Source organism: Hypanus sabinus, chromosome 5 (genome assembly GCF_030144855.1).
Source record: "Hypanus sabinus isolate sHypSab1 chromosome 5, sHypSab1.hap1, whole genome shotgun sequence".
NCBI classification, from domain to species: Eukaryota; Metazoa; Chordata; class Chondrichthyes; order Myliobatiformes; family Dasyatidae; genus Hypanus; species Hypanus sabinus.
In genome coordinates, this window is record NC_082710.1 from 181,308,570 (window position 1) to 181,324,762 (window position 16,193).

The 16,193-nt window shown below is 43.3% G+C and overlaps 1 protein-coding gene across 2 annotated transcripts in view; it reads left to right on the forward strand.

Moving 5' to 3' along the window:
- tmem268 (transmembrane protein 268) overlaps positions 1-16,193 on the forward strand; it is a 145,766-nt gene that overhangs the window by 108,792 nt on the left and 20,781 nt on the right. For both annotated transcript variants that reach the window (XM_059971086.1, XM_059971087.1), the window contains exon 5: positions 9,974-10,081. In XM_059971086.1, coding sequence (XP_059827069.1) covers positions 9,974-10,081 — 108 coding nt within the window. The remainder of the gene's footprint in view (positions 1-9,973; positions 10,082-16,193) is intronic.

Here is a 16,193-nt window from a genome sequence, read left to right on the forward strand (position 1 = left end):
CAGACCCCAGACCACCGATATATTCTATATAAAGTCCACACCCCCAGACTACCGATATATTCTATATATAGTCCAGATCCCCAGACCACCGATATATTTTATATATAGTCCAGACCCACAGACCTCCGATATATTCTATATATAGTCCAGTCCCCAGACCACCATATATTTTATATATAGTCCAGTCCCCAGACCACCGATATATTCTATATATAGTCCAGACCCCCAGACCACCGATATATTCTATATATAGTCCAGTCCCCAGACCACCGATATATTCTATATATAGTCCAGACCCCCAGACCACCGATATATTCTATATATAGTCCAGACTCACTGACCACCGATATATTCTATATATAGTCCATTCTCCCAGACCACCGATATATTCTATATATAGTCCAGACCCCCAGACCACCGATATATTCTATATATAGTCCATTCCCCCAGACCACCGATATATTCTATATATAGTCCAGACTCCCAGACCACCGATATATTCTATATATAGTCCAGACCCCCAGACCACCGATATATTCTATATATAGTCCAGACTCACTGACCACCGATATATTCTATATACAGTCCATTCCCCCAGACCACCGATATATTCTGTATATAGTCCAGACCCCCAGACCACCGATATATTCTATATATAGTCCAGACCCCCAGACCACCGATATATTCTATAGTTAGTACAGTCTCACTGACCACCGATATATTCTATATATAGTCCATTCCCCCAGACCACCGATATATTCTATATATAGTCCAGACCCCCAGACCACCGATATATTCTATATATAGTCCAGACCCCCAGACCACCGATATATTCTATATATAGTCCAGACCCCCAGACCACCGATATATTCTATATATAGTCCAGTCCCCAGACCACCGATATATTCTATATATAGTCCAGACCCCCAGACCACCGATATATTCTATATATAGTCCAGTCCCCAGACCACCGATCTGTTCTATATATAGTCCAGACCCCCAGACCACCGATATATTCTATATATAGTCCAGTCCCCAGACCACCGATATATTCTATATATAGTCCAGACCCCCAGACCACCGATATATTCTATATATAGTCCAGTCCCCAGACCACCGTTATATTCTATATATAGTCCAGTCCCCAGACCACCGATATATTCTATATATAGTCCAGACCCCCAGACCACCGAGATATTCTGTATATAGTCCAGTCCCCAGACCACCGATATATTATATATATAGTCCAGTCTCCCTGACCACTGATATATTCTATATATAGTCCACTGCGCAGACCACCGATATATTCTATGTATAGACCAGACCCCCAGACCACCGATATATTCTATAAATAGTCCAGACCCCCAGACCACCGATATATTCTATATATAGTCCAGACCCCCAGACCACCGATATATTCTATATATAGTCCAGTCCCCAAACCACCGATATATTCTATATATAGTCCAGTCCCCAGACCACGGATATATTCTATATATAGTCCAGTCCCCAGACCACCGATATATTCTATATATAGTCCAGTCCGCAGACCACCGATATATTCTATATATAGTCCAGACCCCCAGACCACCGATCTATTCTATATATAGTCCAGTCTCCCTGACCACCGATATATTCTATATATAGTCCACTGCGCAGACCACCGATATATTCTATGTATAGTCCAGACCCCCAGACCACCGATATATTTTACATATAGTCCAGTCCCCAGTCCACAGATATATTCTATATATAGTCCAGACCCCAGACCACCGATATATTCTATATAAAGTCCACACCCCCAGACTACCGATATATTCTATATATAGTCCAGATCCCCAGACCACCGATATATTTTATATATAGTCCAGACCCACAGACCTCCGATATATTCTATATATAGTCCAGTCCCCAGACCACCATATATTTTATATATAGTCCAGTCCCCAGACCACCGATATATTCTATATATAGTCCAGTACCCAGACCACCGATATATTCTATATATAGTCCAGACCCCCAGACCACTTATATATTCTATATATAGTCCAGTCCGCCCACCTCCGATATATTCTCTATATCCTCCAGACCCCCAGACCACCGATATATTCTATGTATAGTCCAGTCCCCAGACCACCAATATATTCTATATATATTCCACTGCGCAGACCACCGATATATTCTATATATAGTCCACTGCGCAGACCACCGATATATTCTATATATAGTCCACTGCGAATACCACCGATCTATTCTATTTATAGTCCCGTCCCCAGACCACCGATATATTCTATATAAAGTCCAGACCCCCAGACAACTTATCTATTCTATATATAGTCCAGACCCGCAGACCACCGATATATTCTATATATAGTCCAGACCCCCAGACCACCTATATATTCTATATATAGTCCAGACCCCCAGAACACCGATATTTTCTATATATAGTCCAGTCCCCAGACCACCGAGATATTCTATATATGGTCCAGTTCCCGGACCACCGATATATTCTTTGTATAGTGCAGATCCCCAGACCACCGATATATTCTATATATAGTCCAGTCCGCAGATCACCAATATATTCCATATATAGTCCAGTCCGCAGATCACCAATATATTCTATATATAGTCCATCCCCCAGACCACCGATATATTCTATATATCGTCCAGTCCCCAGACCACCGATATATTCTATGTATAGTCCAGTCCCCAGACCACCGATATATTCTATATATAGTCCACTGCGCAGACCACCGATATATTCTATATATAGTCCACTGCGAATACCACCGATCTATTCTATTTATAGTCCCGTCCCCAGACCACCGATACATTCTATATATAGTCCAGTCCCCAGACCACCGATATATTCTACATATAGTCCAGACCCCCAGACCACCGATATATTCTATATATAGTCCAGACCCCCAGACCACCTATATATTCTATATATAGTCCAGACCCCCAGACCACCGATATTTTCTATATATAGTCCAGTCCCCAGACCACCGATATATTCTTTGTATAGTCCAGATCCCGAGACCACCGATATATTCTATATATAGTCCAGTCCGCAGATCACCAATATATTCCATATATAGTCCAGTCCGCAGATCAGCAATATATTCTATATATAGTCCATCCCCCAGACCACCGATATATTCTATATATGGTCCAGTCCCCAGACCACCGATATATTCTATGTATAGTCCAGACCCCCAGACCACCGATATATTCTATGTATAGTCCAGTCCCCAGACCACCGATATATTCTATATATATTCCACTGCGCAGACCACCGATATATTCTATATATAGTCCACTGCGCAGACCACCGATATATTCTATATATAGTCCACTGCGAATACCACCGATCTATTCTATTTATAGTCCCGTCCCCAGACCACCGATATATTCTATATAAAGTCCAGACCCCCAGACAACTTATCTATTCTATATATAGTCCAGACCCGCAGACCACCGATATATTCTATATATAGTCCAGACCCCCAGACCACCTATATATTCTATATATAGTCCAGTCCCCAGACCACCGATATATTCTATGTATAGTCCAGACCCCCAGACCACCGATATATTCTATGTATAGTCCAGTCCCCAGACCACCGATATATTCTATATATATTCCACTGCGCAGACCACCGATATATTCTATATATAGTCCACTGCGCAGACCACCGATATATTCTATATATAGTCCACTGCGAATACCACCGATCTATTCTATTTATAGTCCCGTCCCCAGACCACCGATATATTCTATATAAAGTCCAGACCCCCAGACAACTTATCTATTCTATATATAGTCCAGACCCGCAGACCACCGATATATTCTATATATAGTCCAGACCCCCAGACCACCTATATATTCTATATATAGTCCAGACCCCCAGAACACCGATATTTTCTATATATAGTCCAGTCCCCAGACCACCGATATATTCTATATATGGTCCAGTTCCCGGACCACCGATATATTCTTTGTATAGTCCAGATCCCCAGACCACCGATATATTCTATATATAGTCCAGTCCGCAGATCACCAATATATTCCATATATAGTCCAGTCCGCAGATCACCAATATATTCTATATATAGTCCATCCCCCAGACCACCGATATATTCTATATATAGTCCAGTCCCCAGACCACCGATATATTCTATGTATAGTCCAGACCCCCAGACCACCGATATATTCTATGTATAGTCCAATCCCCAGACCACCGATATATTCTATATATAGTCCACTGCGCAGACCACCGATATATTCTATATATAGTCCACTGCGAATACCACCGATCTATTCTATTTATAGTCCCGTCCCCAGACCACCGATACATTCTATATATAGTCCAGTCCCCAGACCACCGATATATTCTATGTATAGTCCAGACCCCCAGACCACCGATATATTCTATGTATAGTCCAATCCCCAGACCACCGATATATTCTATATATAGTCCACTGCGCAGACCACCGATATATTCTATATATAGTCCACTGCGAATACCACCGATCTATTCTATTTATAGTCCCGTCCCCAGACCACCGATACATTCTATATATAGTCCAGTCCCCAGACCACCGATATATTCTACATATAGTCCAGACCCCCAGACCACCGATATATTCTATATATAGTCCAGACCCAAAGACCACCTATATATTCTATATATAGTCCAGACCCCCAGACCACCGATATTTTCTATATATAGTCCAGTCCCCAGACCACCGATATATTCTATATATGGTCCAGTTCCCGGACCACCGATATATTCTTTGTATAGTCCAGATCCCGAGACCACCGATATATTCTATATATAGTCCAGTCCGCAGATCACCAATATATTCCATATATAGTCCAGTCCGCAGATCACCAATATATTCTATATATAGTCCATCCCCCAGACCACCGATATATTCTATATATAGTCCAGTCCCCAGACCACCGATATATTCTATGTATAGTCCAGACCCCCATACCACCGATATATTCTATGTATAGTCCAGTCCGCAGATCACCAATATATTCCATATATAGTCCAGACCCCAGACCACCGATATATTCTATATATATTCCACTGCACAGACCACCGATACATTCTATATATAGTCCAGACCCCCAGACCACCGATATATTCTATGTATAGTCCAGTCCCCAGACCACCGATATATTCTATATATATTCCACTGCGCAGACCACCGATATATTCTATATATAGTCCACTGCGCAGACCACCGATATATTCTATATATAGTCCACTGCGAATACCACCGATCTATTCTATTTATAGTCCCGTCCCCAGACCACCGATACATTCTATATATAGTCCAGACCCGCAGACCACCGATATATTCTATATATAGTCCAGACCCCCAGACCACCGATATATTTTATATATAGTCCAGTCCCCAGACCAACGATATATTCTACATATAGTCCAGACCCCCAGACCACCGATATATTCTATATATAGTTCAGACTCACTGACCACCAATATATTCTATATATAGTCCAGTCCCCAGACCACCGATATATTCTATATATAGTCATCCCCAGACCACCGATATATTCTATATATAGTCTTCCCCAGACCACTGATATATTCTATATATAGTCCAGACCCCCAGACCGCCGATATATTCTATATATAGTCCAGACCCCCAGACCACCTATATATTCTATATATAGTCCAGACCCCCAGACCACCGATATTTTCTATATATAGTCCAGTCCCCAGACCACCGATATATTCTATATATGGTCCAGTTCCCGGACCACCGATATATTCTTTGTATAGTCCAGACCCCCAGACCACCGATATATTCTATATATAGTCCAGTCCACAGATCACCGATATATTCTATATATAGTCCAGTCCCCAGACCACCGATATATTCTAAGTATAGTCCAGACCCCCAGACCACCGATATATTCTATATATAGTCCAGTCCGCAGATCACCAATATATTCCATGTATAGTCCAGTCCGCAGATCACCAATATATTCTATATATAGTCCATCCCCCAGACCACTGATATATTCTATATATCGTCCGGACCCCCAGACCACCGATATATTCTATGTATAGTCCAGACCCCCAGACCACCGATATATTTTATGTATAGTCCAGTCCGCAGATCACCAATATATTCCATATATAGTCCAGTCCCCAGACCACCGATATATTCTATGTATAGTCCAGACCCCCAGACCACCGATATATTTTATGTATAGCCCAGTCCGCAGATCACCAATATATTCCATATATAGTCCAGACCCCAGACACCGTTACATTCTATATATAGTCCAGACCCCCAGACCACCGATATATTCTATATATAGTCCAGTACCTAGACCACCGTTATATTCTATATATAGTCCAGACCCCCAGACCACCGATATATTTTATATATTGTCCAGACCCCCAGACCACCGATATATTCTATATATAGTCCAGTCCCCAGACCACCGATATATTCCATATATAGTCCAGACCACCGATATATTCTATGTATAGTCCAGACCCCCAGACCACCGATATATTCTATATATAGTCCAGTCCCCAGACCACCGATATATTCTAAATATAGTCCAGACCACCGATATATTCTATGTATAGTCCAGACCCCCAGACCACTGATCTATTCTATATATAGTCCAGACCCCCAGACCACCGATATATTCTATATATAGTCCAGACCCCCAGACCACCGATATATTCTATATAGTCCAGACCCCCAGACCACCGATATATTCTATATATAGTCCAGGCTCACTGACCACCGATATATTCTATATATAGTCCATTCTCCCAGACCACCAATATATTCTATATATAGTCCAGACCCCCAGACCACCGATATATTCTATATATAGTCCATTCCCCCAGACCACCGATATATTCTATGTATAGTCCAGACCCCCAGACCACTGATCTATTCTATATATAGTCCAGACCCCCAGACCACCGATTTATTCTATATATAGTCCAGACCCCCAGACCACCGATATATTCTATATATAGTCCAGACTCACTGTCCACCGATATATTCTATATATAGTCCATTCCCCCAGACCACCGATATATTCTGTATATAGTCCAGACCCCCAGACCACCGATATATTCTATATATGGTCCAGACCCCCAGACCACCGATATATTCTATATATAGTCCAGTCTCACTGACCACCGATATATTCTATATATAGTCCATTCCCCCAGACCACCGATATATTCTATATATAGTCCAGACCCCCAGACCACCGATATATTCTATATATAGTCCAGACCCCCAGACCACCGATATATTCTATATATAGTCCAGACCCCCAGACCACCGATATATTCTATATATAGTCCAGTCCCCAGACCACCGATATATTCTATATATTGTCCAGTCCCCAGACCACCGATCTGTTCTATATTTAGTCCAGACCCCCAGACCACCGATATATTCTATATATAGTCCAGCCCCCAGACCACCGATATATTCTATATATAGTCCAGTCCCCAGACCACCGATATATTCTATATATAGTCCAGTCCCCGGACCACCGATATATTCTATATATAGTCCAGTCCGCAGACCACCGATATATTCTATATATAGTCCAGTCCGCAGACCACCGATATATTCTATATTGGCAGCTCCGACTCGATCTAGACACCGGCCCACACCGCCCCCGGTGAAGCACAACAGCTTCATCCCCTCACTCCAGGCGGCTGCAAATAAGCAACACTGTGGCTTCAGGCCTAGTTCCCGCTACGACTGAGGACTCGACCTCCTGCATTCACCCCTGCTCGCATCCAGTAACTCAGTGAATCGCATTGGCGGTGTCCTGGATTAACAATGTCCAAAGGGGGTCTTGTGATCCACTCGCTATGTGACTGTAAGCCTCCGTCGACTCCAGCAGCAGCACGTTGCGCTGCTCTTTCATTGTCTCCGCCAACAAACCAGTCGCTGACGGTGGAGACCTGCAGTGCTTTGAGTTCTTAACGTATAGCAGGATTGTGTGATTATTAGATGAATGTTTAGGTAAAGCGGTGGTACCTCTTTAGACCCTGTTGAAGCCGCTGTGACCAGTTGCGCTGCCTTCTTCCCAGAATTCCTTTTCAGAGGTGGTTTAATAAACTCTGCCATGGGATGAGAACAAAAATTAGACATAAGTAAGAAGCGACGAAAGTACCCAATCCACTACATTTTTATTGTACTGTAAATGTGTAATCAGGATCACTGTCATATGTCGTGAAATTATTGTTCTGTGGCATATATATATATAATTAAATTAAACAAATAGTGCTAAGTGAGAGCTAAATAGCGAGATAATGTTCATGGGTTGAAAGCTATTGAAAAATATTCGACATAAAATAATGATCTTGAATATTTCCTTATTGATACAAAGCACTAGAACAAGCATCAAGCTCAGGTTTGTTTTCACTAACATATGTTGTGAAATTTGATGCAGCAGTACATTAAATGTCAGTTGAAATGAGCATGCAGAAAGAGAGGAATGTTCATGGTCCAGTCAGCAGTCTGATGGCAGAGAGGAAGAAGCTGTTCCTTCAGGCTCCTGGACTTCCTGCTTGACGGTGACAATGAGAAGAGGGCACATCTTGGATGGGGATGGTTCATGATGATGGATTACCTAATGCCCATTACGCTGCTAAAAGTCTTCCATCTTTGTCAGTACAGAAGAATTTTTCATTGCTGTTTCCGTAACAGTCTTGATTTATCAGCCAGGGTTGTCAGCTCAGAGCTGAAGCACTCATAGTCTGGCCTCTGCCCTTTGACCTGTTCGGCATGACTGCAAGGAACAAAGCACGAGGCCTTGACTCCAGCTGACGTAGCTCTCCAGGTCACCGAGGCATGCAAGTCTCCAAACCCTACGGCAAGGTCCCCTTGGAGGATGATGAGGGATGCAGCTTTCTTAAACTTAGAACATCCCAAAGTGATTTGTAATTCTGTCTGAAACATTTCTTCCCACAGTCAGTTAATCTGATCAAGTTTCTTAGTTAGCCCCTCCCACCACCTCTATCTATTGTCCCTAAAACTGCACTGTAAATTACTGTTTATAATGCTGTTTGCAGTGTAAATACATGCCGGTATTTATGGATTTATGCACATTTTATTTATATTTGTACTTTAACCACTAATTTTATCATCTATATAATCCTTTATATTTGTTGAAAGTTGTTTTTTTTTTAAATCCCATGTCATGCCAGCACACCAGGGCAACTTCCCAATATGCATATGAATTTGGCCAATAAATAATTCAGCTGAACTCCAACTCGGATGTATGTGGATATGGTGGTGGTGAGGACAGAGGCATGATATGTAATGAAACTCTGCAAGAAGCTTTCACCAGAGGCCAGGCCCCTTTTCAGCTCTGCCTCTCCGAACCTTGTTACCACGACGATGCTAAATATAACCCGATCCGCGCCTGTCTGCTTGCACAAGGGATCAGTGAAATGTTGCGTGACAATATGCTTCTGGGTTTAGCTTGTGCCGTGTGATCTGTGTTGAATTTCATTTCTCCTTATCTATTGTAATGTGGCATTCATCTGTAACGCGGTAAAGCATGCTGGATCACGAGTGGTGCGGTAACGTAGTGGTTGATATAACCTTTACAGTGATCAGAGTTAGATTCTCACTGCTGTGCAAACGGAGCTTGTAAGCTTGGAATACAACGGTGGGACCCGGGTACAAGGGCGGAAACTGAATCAATCCTTAGCCAATGTAGGCGCCAAGCCAGATTAAAGAGGTTGAGGCATCGAGTCTGAGGGCGAAGGACGAATGGTGAGCTGGTGTGCAGCTCACTCGCCTCAGCGCAGAAGAGGGTCTGTTCCTGGACTCTGCTGCGGGACCGGCGCCATGGCTGAGGACTCGCGTTCGGACACTCTGTGGTTCATGTTCTGTGCGTCATTTGTTCTCTTTTTACTTTTTACAGATACCACCAGAAGATTACAAGCTGCCCATCAAAGCATCCCTGATGACCTCTGAAGTCAGAAGATACATGTACTTCAATTCCAGTGGCTTCCTGATGCTCTTCGCCCCCGTAAGTAATTCCATTTCTGATCAGTTGTGGATGTTGCCACAAGGTGAGGGGTTAAGGGTAATGCCCAGGAGAGGATAGCCACTGGCAATGTGTGGGCAACCACACGGCCTTTGAAGAAAGAGCATAGCTTCCTTAAATCCTCAATTTCTTAATGAACTAAGTACGAGGGGTGATTGATAAGTTCGTGGCCTAAGGTAGAAAGAGTCAATTTTAGAAAACTTTTTCAACATAGTCCCCTCCTATATTTACACACTTAGCCCAGCGGTCGTGGAGCATACGGATCTTGGACCTCCAGAAAGTGTCCACAGCAGGGGTGATTGATAAGTTCGTGGCCTACGGTCGAAGGAGATGAGTTATACAGCTCTCGTTACATGCACAATGCAGTTCAACTCTTTGAGTGATTATGCAGAAAATTTGGTTAATAACTCATCTCCTTCTACCTTAAGCCATAAACTTATCAATCACCCCGATGAATTATTCAAACCCCTCGTACTTCATTTTTTCTGCTAAGCGATCTTTGCAAACAATTGATTGCCACTTCCCTGTCGGAGTTGAGCTTTTGATCTGCCTGTACGACCTGGCAAATTTTGGTGTGGGAACTGAATTCTCGAAGGTGCAGGATAGCTGCGGCTTGGTGAGTACATGTTGAATCGAGGCCGGGGAGTGGGCAATAAGCCACTGTTTAGCTGTCCCTGAAGTGAACTTGGAGGCAATTCAGTTCAGCAGAACCGAGGTGAGGTGAGGTGAGTGGAGGCGATGCAGGGTCGAGGTAACGAGGCCCAGACCAGGCTTGAAAATGAGGACAGAACCAAGGTTTGATTGATAGTGAACGCCGAGTTGAATTGGAAAAGTTGGGTATGGCCGAATTGAGGTGGTGGAGCACTGGCCCGGAAGTGTATTGGCGGCAGAGTCTGGGTCCAAGAGCAAAGGCTGGACGATTTAAACGCCGGGCCAGATTGAAAAGGACAGGGTGTCAGGGCCAGAGGCAAGGCATCGGCCGATCCAACTCGCTGCTTCCCAGTGTTTACTCTTCTCCATGCTTAACTTCAACTCGTTACTCCGCTCTGAGCTGTTGCTGTGGCCTGCAGCTATCACAGTGCGACTCACTTTAGTCAACCCCAGTTCTGAATGCTACTTCTATTGTTAGCACGTGTTTTTCTCCTTTTTCTCTGCAAGTTGGGTGTTTGACCGTCTTCCTTTGTTTTCGTGTGCTTTGTTGGATTTCTTTGTTTTGTAGCTGCCTGTATGAAGACGCACCTTAGGGTTGTATAAACTATAGATACTTAGGTAATAAATGTACTTTGACTTTTACACATGAGAGGAACCTGAGACATTTTGCTTACTGGAGATGAGTTAAGAATGTAACAGAAGGACTCAAGGCAGCTAAGGGACAATTACTTTAGTAACTTCAAAGTATCATCCATTGTTAGATTGTAGTTTCTATTGATCTGCTTTGGGAATGGCAACTGATGAATTGAAACATATACAAAGCTAGACTTCAGAAGAATGTTTGCAACAGGGGCCGGGCTGTTCCCCTTGTCACAACTTAATAAAGTGTGTTTGAGGAATGAGTCCGAGTTTTCAGGGTCCAATCTGTCGGCACTGTGAGTTTAAATCATTCCAGAACAGGATAATTTCTACGTTAACCAAAACATGGAGCATTTCAACAAGCTGAGAGGGCAGGACCAGCTACATTCCTAGGACGTGGCCAAGACTGCACTGAATCATAAGAAGGATGTTTTTCACTAACCTCATTGAGGTTCTTCTTCTTGAGGGTAGCGAGGGAGGGGGATTTAGGGGCAGTCTCTCAAAATCAAGTTACTGCCGCCAGAGAGCTCTGCATAGTCAACACTGTGCTGGATTTGGGTTTGATAGCAACACTTAACAGAAATTTGGTTCAGTACATGAATGAGAAGTGTTTGGTGAGTTATGCTCCACAGGTGAACTAGGCAGGTAGGCATTGACTGAAAGGGCCTGTGATACCACAATCCCTTTTAATATCTGCTGGTGAGTAGATTAATCAAAACTAAATCAATCCTTTCTGCATACACACTGTCCATATTCACGTGCATATCCAAGAGACTCTTCAACGCCTCTGTCTCTGCTGTAACGCCATTTGCTCTATCAACTTCTGCTAGTGAGTCTGGAATAATCAGAATGCTACTGGGATACAGTCTGGATTAGAGAGTGTCTGCTGCAAAGACAGGTTGGATAGTTTTCTCTGGAGTGAAAAGGCTGTTGGGAGATCTGCCCTCAGATTGTAAAAGTATTCTATAATCTTGTTAAAAGATGTTATAAGATTATTATAAGAGGTTTATACAATTATAATATAAGGTTAAGATTCTGGTTGGCTGCCACTGACTAGTGGTGTTATGCAGGTTGGTATTGGGACCATTTCTCTTCACATTACTGTCAACGATTTGACAAAACTGATGGCTTTGTGGCCAGATTTGCAGACAATGTGAAAATGGGTGAAGGGTCAGGCAGTGTTCCGGAAGCAGAGAATCTGCAGAAGGATTAAGACAAACTGGAAGAATGGCCAAAAAACTGTCAGATGGAATACAGTGTAGGGAAGTGTATGGTTATGCATTTTGGTAAAAGGAATAAAAGGCGTGGACTGTTTTTCAAAGTGGGAAAATATTCAAAAATCAAAGGTGCAAAGGGACTTGGGGGTACTTGTGCTGGATTCTCTAAAAGTTAACTTGCAGGTTGAGTCAGTGGTGAGGACGGCAAATTCAATGTTAGCATTCATTTTGAGAGGATTAGAATACAGAAGCAAAGACATAATACTGAGGTTGGTCAGATTGTCTTTGAAGTATAGTGAGCAGTTTTGGGCCTGCGATGAAAGAAAAGATGGGTTGGCATATTGAAACATATTTAGTATTAGAAGGCCAAGATAGAGTGCGTGTGGGGAGGATGTTTCTATTAGGGAAACCTAGGAAGCTACAGCCTCAGAACAGTGGACCATATATAGAACAGAGAAAAGGAAAACATTCTTTAGCCAGAGGGTGATAAATCTGTAGAATTCATTGCCACAGACAACATCTTCTGTATCCTGTGCGGATTAAGTTAAGGCGGAGGTATTTGATTAGTCAGGACATCAAAGATTACAGGGAGATGGCATAAGGATGGGTTTGAGAGGGAAAATAAATCGACCATGATGGAATGGCAATGGGCTGATTCTACTTTCATCGCTTATAGAAAAAAAAACATAGAAAACCTACAGCACAAAACAGAACCTTCAGCCCACAGTGCTGTACTGAACATGTACATCCTTTAGAAATTACCTGGGGTTTCCCACAGCCCTCTGTTTTCTAAGCTCCATGAACCTACCCAGGAGTCTCTTAAAAGTCCCTATCGAATCCGCCTCCACTGTCACCATCACCAGCAGTCCATTCCACACACTCATCACTCTCTGCGTAAAAAACTTACCCCTGACATCTCCTCTGTACCTACTCCCCAGCACCCTAAATCTGTGTCCTCTTGTGGCAACCATTTCAGCCCTGGGAAAAAGCCTCTGACTATCCACACGATCAATGCCTCGCATCATCTTATACACCTCTATCAGGTCACCTCTCATCCTCTGTCACTCCAAGGATAAAAAAGGTCGAGTTCACTCAACCTATTCTCATAAGGCATGCTCCCCAATCCAGGCAACATCCTTGTTATTACTACACCTTTCCAGAATCTGTCTCCCTATCCGCTCCTCAATGTCCCTGTTACTATTGGGTGGTCTGTAAACAAAACATCCAGAAGAGTTATTGACCCCTTCCTGTTTCTAACTTCCACCCGCAGAGACTCAGTTGACGATCTCCTCCTTTACAGCAGCCATGACACTATCTCTGATCAGCAGTGCAATGTCTCCACCTCTTCTGCCTCCGTCCCTGTCCTTTCTGAAACATCTAAAGCCTGGCACTGAGCTATCCAAGTCTCTGCAATGGCCACAACATCATAGCTCCAAGTACTGATCCACACTCTAAGCTCATCCGCTTTGTTCATGATGCTTCTTGCATTAAAATAGACACATCTCAAACCGTCGGTCTGAGTGTGCCCCTTCTCTATCACCTGCCTATCCTCCCTCTTGCACTGTCTACACGCTTTCTCTATTTCTGAGCCAACAGCCTCTTCCTCCATCTCTTCAGTTAAGTTCCCAACCCACAGCAATTCTAGTTTAAACTCTCCCGAATAGCCTTAGCAAACCTCCCTGCCAGGAAATTAGTCCCCCTGGATTCAAGTGCAATCAGTCCTTTTTGTACAGGTTATGCCTGCCCCAAAAGAGGTCCCAATGATCCAGAAACCTGAATCTCTGACCCCTGCTCCAATTCCTCACTCTATTCGTATACTCACTGTCGCGTGGCACAGGCATTAATCCTGAGATTAATACCTTTGAGGTCCTGCTTCTCAACTTCCTTCTTAACTCCCTGTAGTCTGTTTTCAGGACCTCCTCCCTTTTTGTGCATATGCCATTGGTACCAATATGTACCACGACCCCTGGTTGTTCACCTTCCCACTTCAGGATATCATGGACGTGATCAGAAACATCCCAGACCCTGGAACCTGGGAGGCAAACAACCATCCGTGTTTCTTTCTTATCACCGTGTTTATGGTCTTATGATCTTATTATTAGATATATAGATAATAGTAGAGCGCTGGTATCTTTCAGTCAAGATTGAAATGTCTAATAGTGGAAGGGAGGTTCTAAGGAGATATGCAGGGCAGGTATTTTACACAGAGAGCGGTGGCCACTTGGAACGTGTTGACTAATAGGGACTCTTAGATAGGGATAATATAGATAGTAGATAGTAGATCTTAGATAGTATAATAGGGACTCTTAGGTAGGCACATGAATGTGCAGGGATATGCACACAGGAGATTCCGCAGTTGCTGGATATCCAGCGTAACACACACAAAATGCTGGAAGAACTCAGACAGCAACGATGGAGAGGGATAAACCCTTCATCAGGACTGGAAAGGAAGGTGTGTTCTTGTGCTGCACTGTTCTATATTCTGAAGGTGAAGCTGAAGGTGGGCTGTTTAGGAGCCTTGTGTTGTTGAGTATTCCTTTGTACCTTTGCAGCTCCAAGTTCCAGTTTCTTTGTGCTCGAGTTGTTGAGGCAAGCTGAAGGAGGTGAAACAGAGAGCCAGTGTTCCAGGGTGACTCACTCAATCGCTACTATACCCAACGCATCATCCGGCCTAGCGAAGCATAGATAAACATTTAACGATCAGGCAGAATGAAGCAGGATCGGGGTTATTATCACTGTCGTGGTATTTGTTGTTCTCAGCAGCAGTACAATGCAATATGTAAAAGAAATGCAGTAAGTTAGAAATGTTTTAAAAAGTATTGTAAAAAGAGAGCAAAATAGTGAGGTGTGATCATGGACCATTCAGAGTTCTTTTGGTGGAGGGGAAGAGGCTATTCAGGATCCTGTACCTCAGGGGTTCCCGACCTGGGGTCCACGTGCCCCTTGTTTATTGGTATTAGTCCATGGTATAGAAAAAGTAGGGAACCTCTGCTTGTATCTTCTCCCTAATGGTCGTAGTGAGAAGAAGGCATGTCTTGTGTGATCGGAGTCCGTAATGATGGATGCCAACTTTCTGAGGAATCACTTGTCAAAGATATCTTCGACGTGGGGACGTGGGGAGGATCGCACCTAGTACAGAGCTGGCTGAGCTTACAACTTTCAGTCCTGTGCAGTGGCCTCTCCATGCCAAGTCGGAATACTCTCCATGGTACATACCCTGGAGTGCCTGGTGACATGCCCAATCTCCTCAAACTCCTAATAATATATGGCCACTGGCTTGCCTTTTTCATGATTGCTTCAAGAAAGATCCTTGGTGATGTTGACACCCAGGAACTTGAAGCAGCTCACCGTTTTCACTGCTGATTCCTCGATGAGGATGGGTGTACGTACGTGTGTATGTGTGCGTGCAAATTATCCCTTTGACTCAACCACTCAATCAGTGTCAAACCCCATCATAACTCATTTCTGCTCAACATTTCTATTCTAAGGAGTGACAATTTCCCCATTGATAATATGTGTTCACAAAACTACCACTTCTCTCTGTATTCCTACAGGGTCAGTGGCCTCTTTATGACTTTATATAGTAT